The sequence below is a fragment of the Macaca mulatta genome, chromosome 2, assembly GCF_049350105.2.
Source record: "Macaca mulatta isolate MMU2019108-1 chromosome 2, T2T-MMU8v2.0, whole genome shotgun sequence".
Lineage (NCBI taxonomy): Eukaryota > Metazoa > Chordata > Mammalia > Primates > Cercopithecidae > Macaca > Macaca mulatta.
The window spans coordinates 41,658,402-41,676,543 of NC_133407.1; the positions used below are offsets into that span (position 1 = coordinate 41,658,402).

The 18,142-nt window shown below is 39.8% G+C and overlaps 1 protein-coding gene across 6 annotated transcripts in view; it reads right to left on the reverse strand.

The window, feature by feature from the left end:
• Nucleotides 1-532: 532 nt before the first annotated feature.
• Nucleotides 533-18,142, reverse strand: part of PIK3CB (phosphatidylinositol-4,5-bisphosphate 3-kinase catalytic subunit beta) — a 187,272-nt gene continuing 169,662 nt past the window's right edge. For all 6 annotated transcript variants that reach the window (XM_077991523.1, XM_077991521.1, XM_028843742.2 and 3 more), the window contains 5 exons: nucleotides 10,391-10,558; nucleotides 9,262-9,385; nucleotides 4,199-4,344; nucleotides 2,659-2,791; nucleotides 533-2,041 (listed from right to left, as the gene is read on the reverse strand). In XM_077991523.1, coding sequence (XP_077847649.1) covers nucleotides 1,904-2,041; nucleotides 2,659-2,791; nucleotides 4,199-4,344; nucleotides 9,262-9,385; nucleotides 10,391-10,558 — 709 coding nt within the window. In that variant the 3' untranslated portion in view covers nucleotides 533-1,903. The remainder of the gene's footprint in view (nucleotides 2,042-2,658; nucleotides 2,792-4,198; nucleotides 4,345-9,261; nucleotides 9,386-10,390; nucleotides 10,559-18,142) is intronic.

Here is an 18,142-nt window from a genome sequence, read left to right on the forward strand (position 1 = left end):
TCCATTTCTTCCTGGCAGTGTTCACCATTCTCCAAACCACTGACCTGCGGCCTGGTTCATGAAGTGGTGGGTGGCTACTAGACAAAGATCTCTGAATAAACCTGTCCTTCCACAGTCCTATTCCTGGAAGTCTCAGTGAGTCTATACCAGCCCTGGAAATGAGGAATCCAGAGGCCAACTCCCATCCTCAGCTGAGTGATTTCCAAGGAACTGGACTGCTCCGGCATCTGCCCTGTGAACAAGAGCTCCAAAGCAGCACAGTCTGGCCTTGGTTCAGGTGCCAAGTAACTACCCAGACCTCAGGGCACCTGCCACATGCATGGCTTCTTACCTCAGGCTCCCACCAAAGTCCAAAGGGCCTCCTACACCATCCTGATGAGGCTGGGAAACAAGGGGAGAAGTCAGGGAAGAGGCCATAATAGGCCTTAGCCTATTCCTGAGGTTGGTTTGTCTACCGACTTGGCCATTTCTTCGAGTTCCAGTGCAAAGTTCCAAAGGCCCACTCTACCCATAAAGAAGAGGCTCACCCATCCCAAGAACAGCCGAAACCAGCTCACTCATTTATTTGACTGAGAACATTAAGAAGGACAACAAAATTAAACATTCTTTAATAAAATTCCTATAGAAAACTCAGTCATAGGGCAAATACTCAGTTCTCTTTCCCATATCACTGAGGATTGAGAGCTCCCAATATTCTTTGGAGAATAAGCAGTAGTTTTGCTGGATGTTGCCAGAACTCAGAGAGATCATCCATTTACACATTCAAACCAGTAGTTCCTATTGCACATATTAATATTACTTGCCCCTAGCACCCTAAATATATGGTACCTCAACAAATAACTTAAAAGATTTCCATGTGGCCTGAAACCATTTCAATTTGAACTAATATTCTTGAAAAAAATCACATTATTACAAGTTTTAATAAATACAGTTAAGAAGAGCTGGCATTTTTCTAAAATACTGAATTTCTGATCTGGAGTTTATTCCATAAATAGGTTCCTTTTCATTTGCTTGCTTTCTTGGATACATTTGCTCAAGTATTATTCTCTATGAAGTGAACTCTTTCATAGATACCATATAAAAACTGTATTAATATGTGCCTCATTATAGAAGCAGCTGGAAGAACTGGATCACACAGTTACCTAACTGAAAAGTAACTTAGGAAAAAGCTCTGCTTTTTGTAAAACTTTAAATCACAGGCTGAAGAATACCAAAGAAACATTTATATAGAACTCCCACTAGAAATTTTATAAATATATATGTAGCATATTTATATATATTATATTTGCCTCACCAGTAGATTTTCAGCAAGTCTGGCTGGAATGATGCTATCATGGAAATAAATATTAACAAAAGAATTAATGAGTATCCACAGGTTTACAAGATTTCTTCTGGAAAATAATCAAAAATTCAAATTATATTATAATTTGCAGTTTACACAATTTTAAAAGGGAAGAAAGATGCCTTTCTTTTTAGCCTCATTTGGAAAGTAAGAACAGCCACCAACCCCCAGGTGTGGAAAAGTTGTTGGCTGAGTGACAATACTTGGTCACAACATTGAAAAGAAGTATTTACATCATTCTGGGAAAGTACCAAATATTAGAAAGAAACAAACAAAAACAGAAACAATCTCTAGTAGCATTCCTTGGCGTGCAAAGTCAGCAGGAAATGATTATCCATTGACAGTTTTCATGATAAGTCTTGGAAGCATTCAAAAAGCAGAGGGAATCATCGGGGATTGTTCAGATTAGGTTCTGTGGGATGCCTTGTTCTTAATTTAACTCTGAGTTTCAGGATTTCATTCCCTTTATTACATCTCTGACAGGGTCATGTTCAATTTAGTGCAAGTGCAAAATGAAAACGAAATGAAACCAACAAATACATTAGGAGCGAAGGCTGATCGTTAAGATCTGTAGTCTTTCCGAACTGTGTGGGCCATCCAGTTCACTTTAGTAGTCCAGCTTTCCCTGAGCGCCTCATCAAATTTTTGCTTAAACTGTTTGAGTGCTTCTTCTTCACTCTTCCCTAATGCAAGAGAGTCCTAAAATGGAAGGGGAAAAATATGATTTTATATAACTTCAGTAGAGATGTGCAAATAATAAAGTCTGCAGGAGGCTGGATTAGTTGTGCCTCCCCAGCCACCATCAGGCAGCACGCTTCATGTTCTTATTTAAATATCATCTGCAGGAGGCAGAACCCCAAGATAGGGAGATAATATGACTCCTTCCAAAAGGTTTTTGAAGATGAAAATAATTTATAATTACTGCAGGACACACAGCTGCTTGCCACTACCACCCAAATCCAGTAAGATGACTCAAGACCTACTAAGACCCTGACAAGAAAAAGGCAGGCTGTTGAAAATCAAGGTGCCAACCCGCGCCTGATCTGCGGTCTTTCAGTAATGTGAGTAAGAAGGCTATAGCCCAATACCAGTCTATTTTATGCCCCTTCTACTGATGGGAAAATCTTCTGGGTTACAAGCTACTCTTCAAAATTCCTCCTTTATGTGAACTTCCCAGATTCTTTCCCTCCTGACTAAGAACCATCTTAGAGGAAATGACTTTGTTCTACTCCCTTCAGCCACTTGAATAAAACAGGCAGCTAAAACTGAGCTCAATGCCCACAAAGTCCAAGACAGAAGGAAAAGTGGTTTTATACCTTAAGATACTGTATATCCTTGACTGATGTGAGCTCAGGAAGCCCTGCAGTCAACATCAGCGCAAAGAGAGTGATGAAAAGATTCCCATGCCGTCGTAAAATCAGATATGCATCCTCACAACACTGGCGGAACCTTTGGGTGATGCAGCAAACCACATGAGCACAGTGTTAGAGGGGAGACAGCACATTTCATACAGGAAACTAAGAAAACATAGCTAGATTTTCTATTAGAATAAGAAAATTCCTACTGAACTAAAGGTTCATTTCTGATTTTTACTTCTGTGAAAACTGTCCCAGGACTAAAATCTACATAATACAATCAATCTCTCTAACATCACAAATATATTTTTCAAAAACACAACTAAATAGAAATTCTATGATGAAAAGCCATTACATTTTTATTAATAATCTAGACATTTTAATTCTATGAGATGCAAGAACTGATTATTAAATCAGTTATAATTATAATCCACAAGGATTTCTGAACATACTTCTGGTTTCTGTATTTGTGGTCTGATTCCAGAAACTAATTTTTTTAATGTACCTCCAATCAGTGTCAGTGCTTTTACTCCTTCCTGTCATCCTGCCTTCCCTCTCTCTTCTCTTCAAGATGGTCTTTCAAGAGGATCATCCAATGTTGTTTTTTTTGAGATGGAGCCTCACTCTGTCTCCCAGGCTGGAGTGCAGTGGTGTGATCTTGGCTCACTGCAACTTCTGCCTCCCAGGTTCAAGCAATTCTCCTGCCTCAGTCTCCTGAGTAGCTGAGATTACAGGCATGCGCCACCACACCTGGCTACTTTTTGTATTTTTAGTAGAGATGGGGTTTCACCATGTTGGTCAGGCTGGTCTTGAACTCCCAACCTCCAGTGATCTGCATGCCTTGGCTTCCCAAAGTGCTGGGATTACAGGCGTGACCTACCATGCCAGGCTGAGGACCATCTTATTTTGCCAAAGAGAAAACCAGACCCACTGAGGTATATTCTGAGGAAACCCAAACAGAACTATAAAGGATAGTGACAATCATTTGTTAAGTACGTGTGGGTTACATGATATGTCTCTAATCATCACAGTAGCCCTTAATTTTATATTTTTGTCCCCATTTTAAGATGAAACAAAGGCAAAAAGACAAGTATTATGCTTGGGAACATGTAGGTAGTCAGTAATAGATCAGAGATTTAAAAATTTGCCCTGAATCCTGGTTCCCTTACTGTACTCCATACACAATGACAGCAGATGTCTTTTCAGCATTTTCCTATCAACTGTCTTAACAGTTTCAGAGAATGTTCTGAAACAGGTAAAAGGTAGTATATTATTGGAAAAAAATACAATAACTATTTTAAATTTCTAGCATTCTGTTTCTCCTATCTGAGAATTTCTGAACCAGCACAATAATCTGACAGGCAAATTCCCCCAAAAGCTTCCTATAATCAGACTGAATATCTCCCAGATCCACATATACTACAGCTAAGAAATGCTAGACCAGGTGTTCAGATGAGAAAATGTTAGAAGTGTTCAGCCTTGGCACAAGGGCAGTACTCACCGGCCAAACTTTTCTGTATTTCCTGTTTTTCCTTGTTGAATGACATGGATGAAATCATAGGTAAGAATAAAAGGCACTCGCTCCCTTTTAATGCCAAACTTAGATTTGAAATTTCCAAGAATATGTCCAAAGTCAATGTGGAAGAGCTGCAAAACAAATGGGATTTAATTTTCTTCATTTTTCTGGTGGGTTCCAAATATAAAGGCAAAACCTCCACAGTCCTAGACCCCCAGGAACTATACCCATCCTCATCTGAGCCCTTCTTCCTCTGTTTATAGTCCACTGAGCCAGGTGAGAGCAGAGCATATCTAACACTCTTAAGACTTTTACAATCAATAATAAATAACCCTGATATTAAACTGTAGATATCTAGTGGAAAAGGAGACTCTTTAGAAAGAAAAATACATCCAAAGAATTAAAATTCTGATTTTTAATAAGTAAAATAGTTCTATAAAACATAACAAGAAAAGAGCACAGGTTGGGTGTGGTGGTTCACGTCTGTAATCCCAGCACTTTGGGAAGCTGAGGCAGGAGGATCATTTGAGCCCAGGAGTTCAAGGCCAGCCTGGGCAACATAGGAAGACTCCATCTCTACAAATGAAGGAAAAAATTAACCCGGCATAATGGCACACACCTGTGGTCCCAGCTACTCAGGAGGGTGAGGTGGGGCAATTGCTTGAGCCTGGGAGGTCGAGGCTGCAGTGGGCCATGATCATGCCACTACACTCTAGCCTGGCTGACAGAGTAATGACCCTGTCTCAAAAAAAAAAAAAAGTACATCCTTGCCCTACTAGCTCCCCACATCGAGTGCTACTCTTTAGAGGTAACTTCTTACTCTTCTCACTAGGTGTTTTTCCTGGTGTCTACCTCCATTTTTCTAAATAATATGTTTATACTCATTTTTGCTCCCTAATTGTATATTACTATTCTTACTGTGGAAGATAAAGATTTAGTACTTTTATGCTAACATAATGCTACACACTGTGGCACATTATGTCATAATTTCTGGTTACATCAATTTCAGTGTTTTTATTTTTCACATGTTGTTCACCTTTTTCCTTGAGAAAACTGTATGCATGTATTCATTCATTCATTTAGCTTAGTGTCCTATGACCTTAGCATTAATTCTTCCCAAACTCTCCTTAAAAATCTACAAATCAAACAACAACAACAAATCTACAAATCATTTTCAAAACTGTTTTCCAGACAGTCAGGTAATCTACTGGTTTCTAGCTGGGATGGTGTTCTCTGGTGCTGCTGCAGAGCCATCATCCTGGGCCTTCCCTTTCCTCTTCTCCCATTTGGAGCCTGTTTTCTGTGTCCCCCATTACATTCTCTTTTGGTTGAGACCGGGGCTTCTCAACACTGGCACTACTGACATTTTAGGCCATATAATTGATATGGGGTTCTGTCCTCTATGGGTGTTTAGCAGCATCCCTGGCCTCTACCCACTAGACTACCCCACCCCCCAGTTATGACAACTAAAACTGTTTTCACATATTAACAAATGCCCCTGAGGGAAAAATCACCCAACTTGAGAATTATTGGTTTAGGCTCGTTTTGGTAGATGCCCTTATTCTGGCAGTCTCTGAGAAAAGATGCAGAGGAGTGACAAGTTTTGTGACCCTGCAAGTTGGAAAAATGTCTTCATTCTACCCTTTATACTTGATTGGGCGTGGTAGCGTGTGCCTGTGGTCCCGGCTGCCTGGGGAGGCTGAGGCAGGAGAATCGCTTGAACCCAGGAGGCGGAGGTTGCAGTGAGCCGAGATCGCGCCACTGCATTCCAGCCTGGGCCAGAGCAAGACTCCATCTCAAAAAAAACAAAAAACAAAAAACAAAAAAAAACCCACTTTGGTTATCCAATTTTAGGTTAGAAATCATTTTCCCTCAAAATTATGAAGGCTAACGTGCACTGTCTTATAATTGCCAATGTAGCTACTGAGGAGCCAAGTCATTTTGACTTCTAAACTCTGTTATGTGGCCTGCTGTGTCTCTGGGAAAGTTTTAAAACTTTCTCTTTATGTCTGATGCACTGAAATTTCATAGTGCAGGTCCTTAGTAAGGGTGTTTTTCTTCTGTTATCAGATAATTGTTGTGCTATTTTGACTAGATATTCATGAACATTGGCTCTGGGAAATGGCTTAGTATTATTTGCTTAGTAAGTACCCTCCCTTGTTTCCTCTTCTCTTTTACTTCTTCTTTTTTTTTTATTTTTTTGAGACGGAGTCTTGCTTTGTCACCCAGGCTGGAGTGAGTGGCGTGATCTAGGAGGCTCACTGCAAGTTCCACCTCCCGGGTTCACGACATTCTCCTTCTTTCTGGAATTCCCATTAGGCTGAGAGTATACCTCCCTAGACTGAGTCTCTATTGTTTCTGGATCTTTTCTCTATTTATCATATTTTTTTGGAGACATTAAGGCATGGCGGATTAAAAAAAAGAATATGAGCCAAACTGCCAGGGTTAAAATCCTGACACGTCTATTCTCTGTTGCTTTAATATCCTCACTTGTAAAATGGGGCTAATACCACCACTCTATAAGGCTGTCATCAGGCCTGAAGGCATTAGATTATATATAAAGCACTTACAACTATGCCTGCTACAAAATATTTACACTATTACTATTTTAACTTTTTGTTTGTTCCTATTTCTAAGTTTCAAGACCTCTATGTTCTGACTATAAAAGACAGAATCCTATTATTACTTTAAAGATACAACGTATTTTTTTGCTTTGATTTTTAAAATCACCCTCTGTTTACTGCAGTTACCCTGTTTTCCCAGAGTTCTTTTCTTTTCTTCCCTATTTTGCTTGTTTGGTTTCTATCTTTCATGGTAGAGGCTTCCCTTAAATGTCTGTTAATCCAGTAGAGAGTAGAATGGTGGCTGCAGGGGCCGGGGAGATATTGGTCAAATAATACAAAATTTCACTTAGATAGGAGGAATAAGTTCAGCAGATCTGTCTTACAATATGGCAACTATAGTTAACAACAATATATTGCATTCCTGAAAACTGCTGAAAGACTAGGTTTTAAATGTTATCATCACAAAAAAGATAAGTATGTGAGGTAATACACAGGTCAGCTCAATTTATCAAGTCCACAATGAAGAGATATTTCAAAACAATATGTTGTACATGATAAACAAACATTATTGTCATTTTTTAAAAGTATATTAATCCTTAACCATTCATATTTAACAATGAATCACTAAAAAGCTGAATGAAAATTCTATGTACGTGGTAGGCTTGCTTGTTGATTGGTGGAATTCCCTGTAGAGAAACTAGGGAGAAATCTCAACTGTCGGATCTGTAGGACTTTTCAATGGAACCAATCAGATTTCTAGAATAGAATCATCTAGTCTCTCACTGAGGGTCAACTATACATCTGGCTGCCAGTGTTCTTAGAATAAAGCAAGTGGAAGTGGCTGCAGATTGTACCATTTACTATGCTGCCTTTCGCTCATCTCCATTTTTAATATGGGACCCTTTCCTGTAGCCTCTGTGGAAATAAGTGTGCTTGAGTCAGAACCAGTTTGTTCAGAGAATAAATCTATCTCCTTCTTGGTATAGGGAAGGGGACTTGAGTGCTTAACTGTTCCATATATAAACTGCCAACTAGTTCTGTTTCAGCCTCTTTCTATATCCCTCCTTGAACAGGGATACATGGTGCCTCTGATTCCAGAGCTTTTATGAGACTTGCATACCCCTTCACAAGTACTGACTTTCTATTAAGTCACTGCCGCTTCTCTATCTCACTTTCTATCACCCTCAAGTCTGGTAATATGTTGCACCCACTGTGGCCTATTTTCCTATCATCTTTGACTTCTTGAGTTTACATATTTCTTAATTCCTTATTATTGTTTTAGAGGTGTATCTGAAGAAAATGGAGATAAATCTAAGTATTCAATGTGATTGGCCAGAAGTCCCAGGGAATCCTTTTAAGTATGGACACAAGATTCCTCAATCCTACATAGTGCATTCATGTATTATAGTGCCTTACAAATTCATTCCACATCAACTCTCAAAGCCCAAGCCAGAACTAATCCAGATTTCCCAGGAGATACAAAACTCTGGGTCCCTCATGGAACCAAAGTTCACACAGTGACCCAGAGAGACTTTCATTCTAGTATGCCGCGAGTGTGGGAATTCCTAGGGTGGCTAAACTGAAAAATTATCTAAGATATCTCATCTGTCTTTGCTTAATACAAAAAATGTTTGCAAACATGTCACTCTGAAAAATGAAATTTTCATTTGAAAACTTAAGCACTTTATAAATAACACGGCCTAGATTCCCTAGGTACCCCAGAATGCTATTACTCACATGACTGTTCTCCCTTCTCCCATATATGATTAGGTATGATGTTCTAAAAGAGAAAATAACTCAAGTGGGGTTCATCCCAACTTTTTTTTTAAAGTATTGGTTATCTTTAAATTTAATACATCCAGTACCTTATCTGCTCCTTCTGTTAGGTACAAATGTATCCCAAATACAATTTCTTATATTGAAAGAAAAGGCCACTTTAACTACAAAAATTTTTTCAATAATTTTTTTTTTAGATGGAGTTTCACTCTTGTCGCCCAGAATGTAGTGCAGTGGGGCGATCTTGGCTCACTGCAACCTCCGCCTCCTGGGTTCAAGTGATTCTCCCGCCTCGGCCTCCCAAGTAGCTGGGATTACAGTCGCCTGCCACCATGCCTGGCGAATGTTTGTATTTTTAGTAGAGACGGGATTTCACCATGTTGGCCAAGCTGGTCTCAAACTCCTGACCTCAGGTGATCTGGCCTGCTTGGCCTCCCAAAGTACTGGGATTACAGGCGTGAGCCACCACGCCCAGCCTTCAATAATTTTTTAAACAAATAAATGCTTACCATCTAACTTCAAGCAAGCAAACAAATTAATACACGTAATAGACTGTATATGAAACGAGAGGCGGTGAGAAATGGAAGTAAAGACAAAGACATGACACTGAGAATCACTAAAGAATCTGGCTGAGTTACACAGGAGATTATGCTATACGTAAGTAATGGCATTACTAAGGCCCTTGGCAAATCCTGAGGAGCAGCTCACCTGGCCAGTTTTTTTGACCATGATGTTGTCACTATGTCTGTCACCAATCCCAAGGACATAAGAAGCTACACAGTAGCCAGCACAGGACAGTGTAAATTCCTCAATGGCTCGGTCCAGGTCATCCCTGAACAAGAGAAAAGAATAGAAGCAAAAACGGTTTTCAGCCTCCAAGCATGTAGAGTGAGACCCAAACCATACCTCTGTTTCCTTTTTAATTGTGAGGAGAACACAGAGCTGCCAAAACCATATGAGGGAACATGTGGATCAGCCAAGGGGAGTGTGGGTGGTCATCACAGGGGCTGGGCTGAGAGAGCTGCCTTCAAAGACATTAAATAACTGGGCCTCAGACATTCAAATGTCCTGGGAGCTGTGTTTCGGTGGGGCTGTGAGTGGGCTCGTGTAGAGTAGTTAGAAAAGACTATGGCTTTGCTAGATCATGCTGGGGGTTGGGAACATTTTTGTTAGTTTTGACCAAAGACTGACTACAATTTCATGTTTAAGACTTAAGCACTGCAGTTTCAACCATTTAAGTCACTGACTTCAATTGGAAGTAAGTAATAGAGATTCCCTGGAGACAAGGCCTTAAGATCAAAATTTAGAAACTGATTTTCATATTAAAAAAGTCCTCGATAAAATGTGTCTAACTCTGAAGTCTTTAGCCAAAAACACTTGCAGACCATTTCCCCCTCACTGTGAAATTTTTTTATTTCCTATACATTAGTGCTTTTCTAACACCATAGCCATAATTCCAAGCATTGCATTTTTTAGTTTAGAGAAATCACAATCTACAAACTCATTAAAAACTCACTTAGGTTCATATATTCACATAATTAGAGAAGCTGATGCACTTGAACAAAGGCTTTAATATGTTATCTTTAAATACTTAAATTCATAGATTGTAACTTTACAGCAGAGCTCCAAAATTTGATCTAGATAAAGTAGAATTCAACATTCACCAACTACAAGACTTTAGGAAGGGTTATGTGTCATTTTGTTCTAACATGAAATTGAAGAAATAGACAAAAAACACTAATATTTCCTCTAACACACTGATGACTTCTATTGGGAGCATATAGTATTTGTTTGGTTGTTTGTACAGAAAAATTATAATCAAACAGAATAAACTAACCCAGAATTGTATTCTTTAAGCCAGTTCAGAAGGGCATCTTTGTTGAAGGCTGCTGCAGCAGCCACATTGCTACTGTTCAGCTGAATGTCAGCAATTGTTTCAGAGGTGCTCACAACTTCAATGAGGCCAGAGCGATCTCCTGTTGCTAAACAGCCATAAGGCAACATCCTGGAAGGAAAAAAATGGGCATAAAGAGTCATATTTTCCTTAAAATGAAACATTAATTTGGTAAGATTTTCCCTTTTTTAAAAAAAGTTTTATTATTATTGATATACTTGCCATTACTATGTTATTGTCATATGGAAAAACACAAGTTCTACCAAAGAAATCTCTTGGCCAACAGGAGTAATTTACAAGGATTCCAATGTGCCAATTACATATACAATTTTTTATCTAGTTATTCTGGTGAAACATTCTATTTGCTTGTGTAGGTGGACAGAAGTACATGGATCAAAGTCTTTCACTCTTACTCTAAATTTCAGGGAAATAAACTACTCTTTATGGAATACCCAGTAAGTGCCATGTGCCAGACTAAACAGTTTACATATTATGTTGGTTAAGGGAAACTCCATCCTTCTGGTTGTTCAAACCTACAATCTTTTTTTTGTTTTTGTTTTGAGACAGGGTCTCGCTCTGTCACTCAGCTGGAGTGTGGTGGCATGATCTCAGTTCATTACAGCTTCAACTCAATGGCCTCCAGCCATCCTCTCACCTCAGCCTCCTGAGTAGCTGGGACTACAGGCATGCGCCACCATGCTGGGCTAATTTTTAGAAACTTTTGTTGAGACAGGGTTTGGCCATGTTGCCCAGGCTGCTCTTGAACTCCTGGACTCAAGTGATCCTCTCACCCCAGCCTCCCAAAGTGCTGGGATTATAGGCATGAGCTACCACACCTGCCCAAGTATGGATCTTCACTGTTGTATCCTCAGTGCCTGGGAATAGGCCTAGCACATAGTAGGTGCTCAATGAATATATTAAAATGAATAAACAAATTGAATAATACAATCCCTATAAGGTAAGTTACCAATTTTACAAATGAGTAATGTAAGCAATTTCCCAAAAGTCACACATTTAACTAAGTGGAAGATCTAAGACTTAAAGTTGGGCCTTAGATGGGTTTTAGATTAAAAAGATGTAAAAATGTCTTTACAAAGACAGTCACTGATTATGTAACAGGCTGCTTCTTGTGAGTGAAAATAGATAGGGAGGCTGATTTAGATGAAGAACTGCTACATGTTTTACAGTTCACAGTGACTGAGCAAAGAGTTAAACCAGAGCAGCAAAAGCAATACGACATCAGTGGGTCTTCATGCTGACTTCTCATTTCTTGAGTTGAGATTTTACCTCCCCAACTGGACTGCAAACTCCTTGGAGACAGCAACTTTAACTGAAAAGAGGTGACTGGATATTTACAAAGGACTAGTCGTCTGTCAGAAAGATGAGAATTGATATTCTAACTAGACCAATACATTCTGAAAAATAGATTATCAATTAAATTTTTTGCTCAACTAATAGGTGGCAGTTTGCTTTGATTTGCACTTATTTGACGCCTAGTAAAGATAATTATTCTCAGATCTCTTTTGGCCATTTTTTTTTCTTTTTTTTAAGAGTCAGTGTGTCTCTCTGTTGCCCAGGCTGAGTGCAGTGACACGATCATAGCTCACCATAGCATCAGACCCAAGGGCTCAAGGCAATCCTCCCCTCTTTGGCTCCAGAGTAGCTGGGACTACAGGTGAGTGCCACTATGCCTGGCTGGTTTTTTTTGGTTTTTGTAGAGATGGGGTCTTGCTTTGTCGCCAAGGCTTGTAACTCCTGGCTTCAAGTGATCCTACTGCCTCGGCCTCCTAAAGTGTTGGGATTACAGCCATGAGCCATTCCGCCTGGATCTTTTAAGCATTCTAAGATTTCTTTTGTGACTTAGCTATTTACATTCTTTGTCTATTTATTAGGGCTTTAGACATTTTCTTCAGTAACTTATTTGAGCTCTTTGTATATTAATATTACCTTTTTCTCATTTTGGTTGCAAATATTTTCTCTAATTTCTATTATAATAAGAACACTAAAATGGAATGAGATATCTTGAAAGGTTCAAACAAAGATCAGGTAGCTACAAAAAATACAATGGATGGAATTCATGTACTCAATAAATACTTAGGTACAGCTAACCAAGCATTGTGTTAGATTCTGGAGATACAGAAATAAGCAACAAACAAACAAGAAAACCAAAGAGCAGCAGTTCCTACACTCACTGAGCTTATAAACTGCAAATGTACAATGTGCATGTGTGACCTCTGTATAAGGAAGAAGTGCCAGGAGAATATGGTAGGAGTCAAAAAAGACTTCCTGGCCGGGTACGGTGGCTCACGCCTGTAATCCCAGCACTTTGGGAGGCTGAGGCAGGCAGATCATGAGATCAAGAGATTGAGATCATGCTGGCCAACATGGTGAAACCCTGTCTCTACTGAAAATACAAAAATTAGCTGGACGTGGTGGTGTGCGCCTGTAGTCCCAGCTACTTGGGAGGCTGAGGCAGGAGAATCACTTGAACCCGGGAGGTGGAGGTTGTAGTGAGCCACTGCACTCCAGCCTGGTGACAGGGCAAGACTCTGTCTTGAAAGAAAAAAAAAAGACTTCCATGTGGAGGAATGACAGCAGGGCTGGAGGAGAGCACAAGGGGGAGCACAACAGAAAGATGAGGAAGACAAAATAAGTGTTGAAAGGACCATGCAGGTCCCTGTTGGCCATGTAAGGCCTTCTGTCATACTCCTAAAAGCACTGAGAAAGCCTCTGAAGGACTTTATGAGCGACAAAGAGAGGCTGTGTGTGTGTTGTGGGGAGGAGGGAGTATATGAGTGTGTTAGCATGTATCACAATCAGATAGTTTCTAAAATTAAAGTTTCTAAAACTCCTTCTAAAAAAAATTAAAATATTTTATGCTTTTTTAAAAGCACTTTTCAGCCAGGAACAGTGGCTCATACCTGTTATCTCAGCACTTTGGGAGGCCGAGGCAGGTGGATCACCTGAGGTCAGGGGTTCGAGACCAGCCTGGCCAACATGCTAAAACCCTGTCTCTACTAAAAATACAAAAAATTAGCCAGGTATGGTGGCAGGTGCCTGTAATCCCAGCTACTCGGGAGGCTGAGGCAGGAAAATTGCTTGAACCCAGGAGGCAGAGGTTGCAGCAAACCAAGACTGCATCATTGTACTCCAGCCTGGGCAACAAGAGCAAAACTCCATCTCAGAAAAAAATAATAATAAAAACACTTTTCTAGTTCTAGCAAAACGAGGTTGGGAGCAGAACTGTCAAAATACAAAATAAGAGAATGAAGCATTCTTCTAATGCAGCATTAATGTTTTTAATGACACCCCTTACTCTTATCATGACATAACACATGTAAAGCAAACACTGCCAGGTTAAAGAGCACTTTCTCACTTTCCTGCATCTCCTCTCACTCCAGTTGCAGCCAAAGTAGGCAGAAGTCCAATAACTTCCTTTTCAAAAGCAGGCAATGATAAAAGCTTTCAGTGCCTTGAGGGTAGAATGTTCACAATGAGAAGGAAAAACATCCTTCTCAGAGACACAGTTTGACAGAAGTCAAGCTGGGGACAAACTCTTGGGCCCTGATCATCTCACCTAGGTCCCCTTTGCACTCAACTTCTACACTTCTTATAAAGGCCAAGACTACAATTTCAGTAATGTTTACCCTCCTTTCTCAGACTTTCTGACTCAAGTAGCAATTTGTTACCTTTCACACTAAATCAAGCATTTAAAAATGAAATAAATTCTACAACACGGGGATGGCAGCACCATATCCTTACTCTAAACAGGTATATAGCAAGTTATCTGGTTTTAAAAATTTGTTTTTTACAACTTGTATATATTCATGGGGTAGAAGTGCAATTTTGCTACAGTGATATATTGCACTGTGGTGAAGTCAGGGCCTTCACTGTAGCAACACACACTGTACCCACCAAGCAACCTACCATCAACCACCCATGCCAACCCTTTAAGTCCCCATTGCCCATCAACTCATACCCCGCTTCTATGTGTATATATTATTTAGCTCCTACTTATGAGTGAGAATATGTGGTATTTTTCTTTCTTATCTCTGATTTTGACTCCGACACAATGACCAAAGTCTGAGTAGTACCTTAGCCCATGGCTTCCAAAGGAGAAAAGTTTAAATTTTTTACCTAATGCTTGCATTATTTCCACCTTCTTCCTCCAACCCTCTGAGACTGCTGACACCACTGTCATTAAATAACTTTTATATAGGTCTCTTAAAAGGGAAGTAGACCAGGCGTGGTGGCTCATGCCTGTAATCCTAACACTTTGGGAGGCCAAGGTGGGCAGATTGCTTGAGTCAAGGAGTTCAAGACCAGCCTGGACAACATGGTGAAACTTCGTCTCCACAAAAAGTACAAAAATTAGCCAGGCATAGTGGCAGGTGCCTATGGCAGCTACTCAGGAGGCTGAGGTGGAAGATGACCTGAGCCCAAGGGGTTGAGGCTGCTGTGAACCATGATTGTGCCACTGCACTCCAGCTGGGGTGATGCAGTGAGACCCTGTCTCAAAAAAAAAAGGATGTAAAAGGTAAACTCCATTAGTGTAATTCGGATATGAAGTCTTAATGGAGGCAACTGTCAAAAAACTGATTTCACATGTATTTGTTGGGGTGGAGTGGGGGCATGCAGAGGACTGGCAAATCTACCCAAGGCCAGATAGGTTTACATGTACCCAGCCTATAAGATTTACTTATTACTTGTTCGCCAAAGGAGGTCAAGGTGTCCTAACATATCAGTGTCTTACAAATGATCTAAGTTGACATGAAAGATATCAAAAGATTATTTTGGAACATCACAGAAAAATGAAGATGAGCAATATGCATTTTAAACCATGCAAACATGGCACTGTTACAAGTACTAAAATAGTAATGTACAGAAGGTACCTCAAGATTTGGGATTGACCTTAAAAGAGTGTGTGCTACGTGACCCACTTTAACCTAAACAGCTGGCCAAAAGAAAAAACAAACAAAATAGAAACATTGGAGCACATATATTTATAGAAACAGTAAAAAAGGTTTGGTGAGAAAAAGGTATCAGTTTGGAAATGAACTTAAAAAAAATTAAAGTCCTTCATTTTTTAAAAACATGGGGTCAGAGTACAAAAAGTCAACAAAGATTCCTCTGGACAGACAAGTTCCTTTTTCTTCACACAATGTTTCCCATCAGCTAGACACTAGATTTATTTCCAGCACTCCCACATGTGGCTGCCTCCTATTGTCTGAGGTCACAATGAACTTCATTTGATGCTAAATGTGCTTTACATTTAGATAAATAAAATCAAACTAAGAATAACTTGGTTGGGGTTTTCAATTAGGCTGATGGAACTAAGAATGCCAGGAAATAGTCTTTAGCTTAGCTTTTCATAACTAAATGAGGCTCATCATATGGTGTGAATCTACTATTAGCAAAGAAGACCACTGTGTAGCTTCTGTGCCAACCTTGGAAAGAACAAGTGAATTACTAAACTTCAGCTTGAAGTTTCCCTCCTTTTTTGTGGGATCAGTCAAGTAAAAACATATTCCTGGGGATTTACTTTATATAGAAGGAGTTGGTAAACTCTTCCCGGAATGAGCCAGACAATAAATATTTTAGGCACTACAGACTAAACACTCAACTCTGCAGCTGCAGCACAAAAGCAGCCATCCATAATATGTAACTAAATGGCTGTGTGCCAGTAAAACTTCATTTACAAAAACAGGTAGCCCAGGTCCAACTGGGTTTATGGTCCTCAAGCAGACAGGTTATTCTAGTGACCTATTCCCCTCACCTATGCAGTATACCTTATGAGTGGTTGAAAAACTTGCTACCTATTCAAAGCTACCAATTCTATTTTTACACAGCTGCATTAGAAATTCCTCCTAATTTAAAAGAAAAAATCTGTCACCTGTGGTAGCCACGGTTTCCTTTTTAGATGAATTATGATCTCTTTTCTTTATTCTAATCCCATCTACAATCCCATTAAAGGAACAACACTCACATCAAATTGCTCTTTCTACCTTTACACTACTGGAAAGTGTAACTTGAAAAACCTAAAAATAAAAGATTATTTCTTTAAGAAAAAAAAAAGGAAATTTAGGTATTTTAGGCACCATTATACTTTGATAAACCAAGATTAGTACTAGACATGTCTTACCACAATTGTTTTCTCACTTAGCCAGATGGGTAAAATAATAAACAGACATTAATTTAGAGTCTGACAGTCCTGGATTTGAATTTAGCTCTGCCATTTAATATTTCTGTAACCTTTGTTTAAAATCTCTAGCACTTTAATTTTTAATGTGTTAAAAAGAAATAACATAGCCCTATAGAGTTGTAAGCCTATACGATATTACTTACGAGAAGAACTTAATACAATGCCTAGGTCAGTTAATAATAAAGGGTGGCTACATATATATTTCATAATGAACAGACTATAACTGAAACTTAAGAAATTAATCAGGAGATACTATAATCTTGCAGGAACAAAGTCGATGTCAAGTCTAACCATTTCTAGCAACCCTGTAGACTAAGTAGCGGTAGATACTAAATCACATTAAAAAAATGATAAGTCCGAAGGTTTTATAAATGGGTGTGGCTAAAAAAGAAGGAAAAAAAGACCTCTAGGTTCCAAAAATAGAGATTACTCACAGCAGTGGCTCAGGAAGTTAGACTTGGCTGACATTTCAATGCCCACCAAAAACAGTCATGGACTTAGGCCCATGAGGTAGGATCTGGACCCGACATCGAACTAATGTTTGGACTAAGGCTCAAAATCCTAAGGAAACTGAACACTTAAACAAAGGATTCTTTTTTTTTTTTTTTTTTGAGTCGGAGTCTCGCTCTGTCGCCCTGGCTGGAGTGCAGTGGCGCGATCTCTGCTCACTGCAAGCTCCGCCGCCTCCCGGGTTCACGCCATTCTCCTGCCTCAGCCTCCCGAGAAGCTGGGACTACAGGCGCCCGCCCCTACGCCTGGCTAATTTTTTTGTATTTTTAGTAGAGACGGGGTTTCACTGTGTTCGCCAGGATGGTCTCGATCTCCTGACCTCGTGATCCACCTGCCTGGGCCTCCCAAAGTGCTGGGGAACAAAGGATTCTTAGGAAAGCAAATTTACTACTGCGCAGAGGGGTGCCTTCTTCACCAGTTGCCAGGAGAGCACACCTGAACAAAGGGGCACTAGAGCCTTTATTCCTGACGCAAGTCCTGCCCCTGTACTCTTTCCCCATTGGCTGGGGTCGGGTTGTACAACCTAAACTAATCCCGGTTGGCTAAACATTTGATTATTTTTAGATAGGGTGGGCACGTAAAAAAAAAAGTGGAGAGGAAGGGGAAGGGGTATCTGTAATGAGCTAGAAAGTTAGTCCTCTTTCTAAATAAGGAAAGGAATGTGAGCTGGTACTGATAACGCTTGGTACTGTGGCGTGCCTGCGCATCTAACAAAGGCAAAAAGGAAAAAAAGGGAGAAAAAGGAGAAAAAAAGCAGGGGGTAATATGAATTAAAGAATAAAAGATTGATCAAATTATTTGAAGAGAAACCTCATCATATCCCACACCACACAAAGCTGAGGTCTGGGAGGACTGGAACTTGAAATATCTGTTCACTGATCAGATGATGTGGTATAAAGTTTCCCATCTACCCCCAGAAATTGGGTGGGCAAGAAAAAAAGTTTCATGTAAGTGCAAAAATTCAAGCCTTCCCACACTCTCTT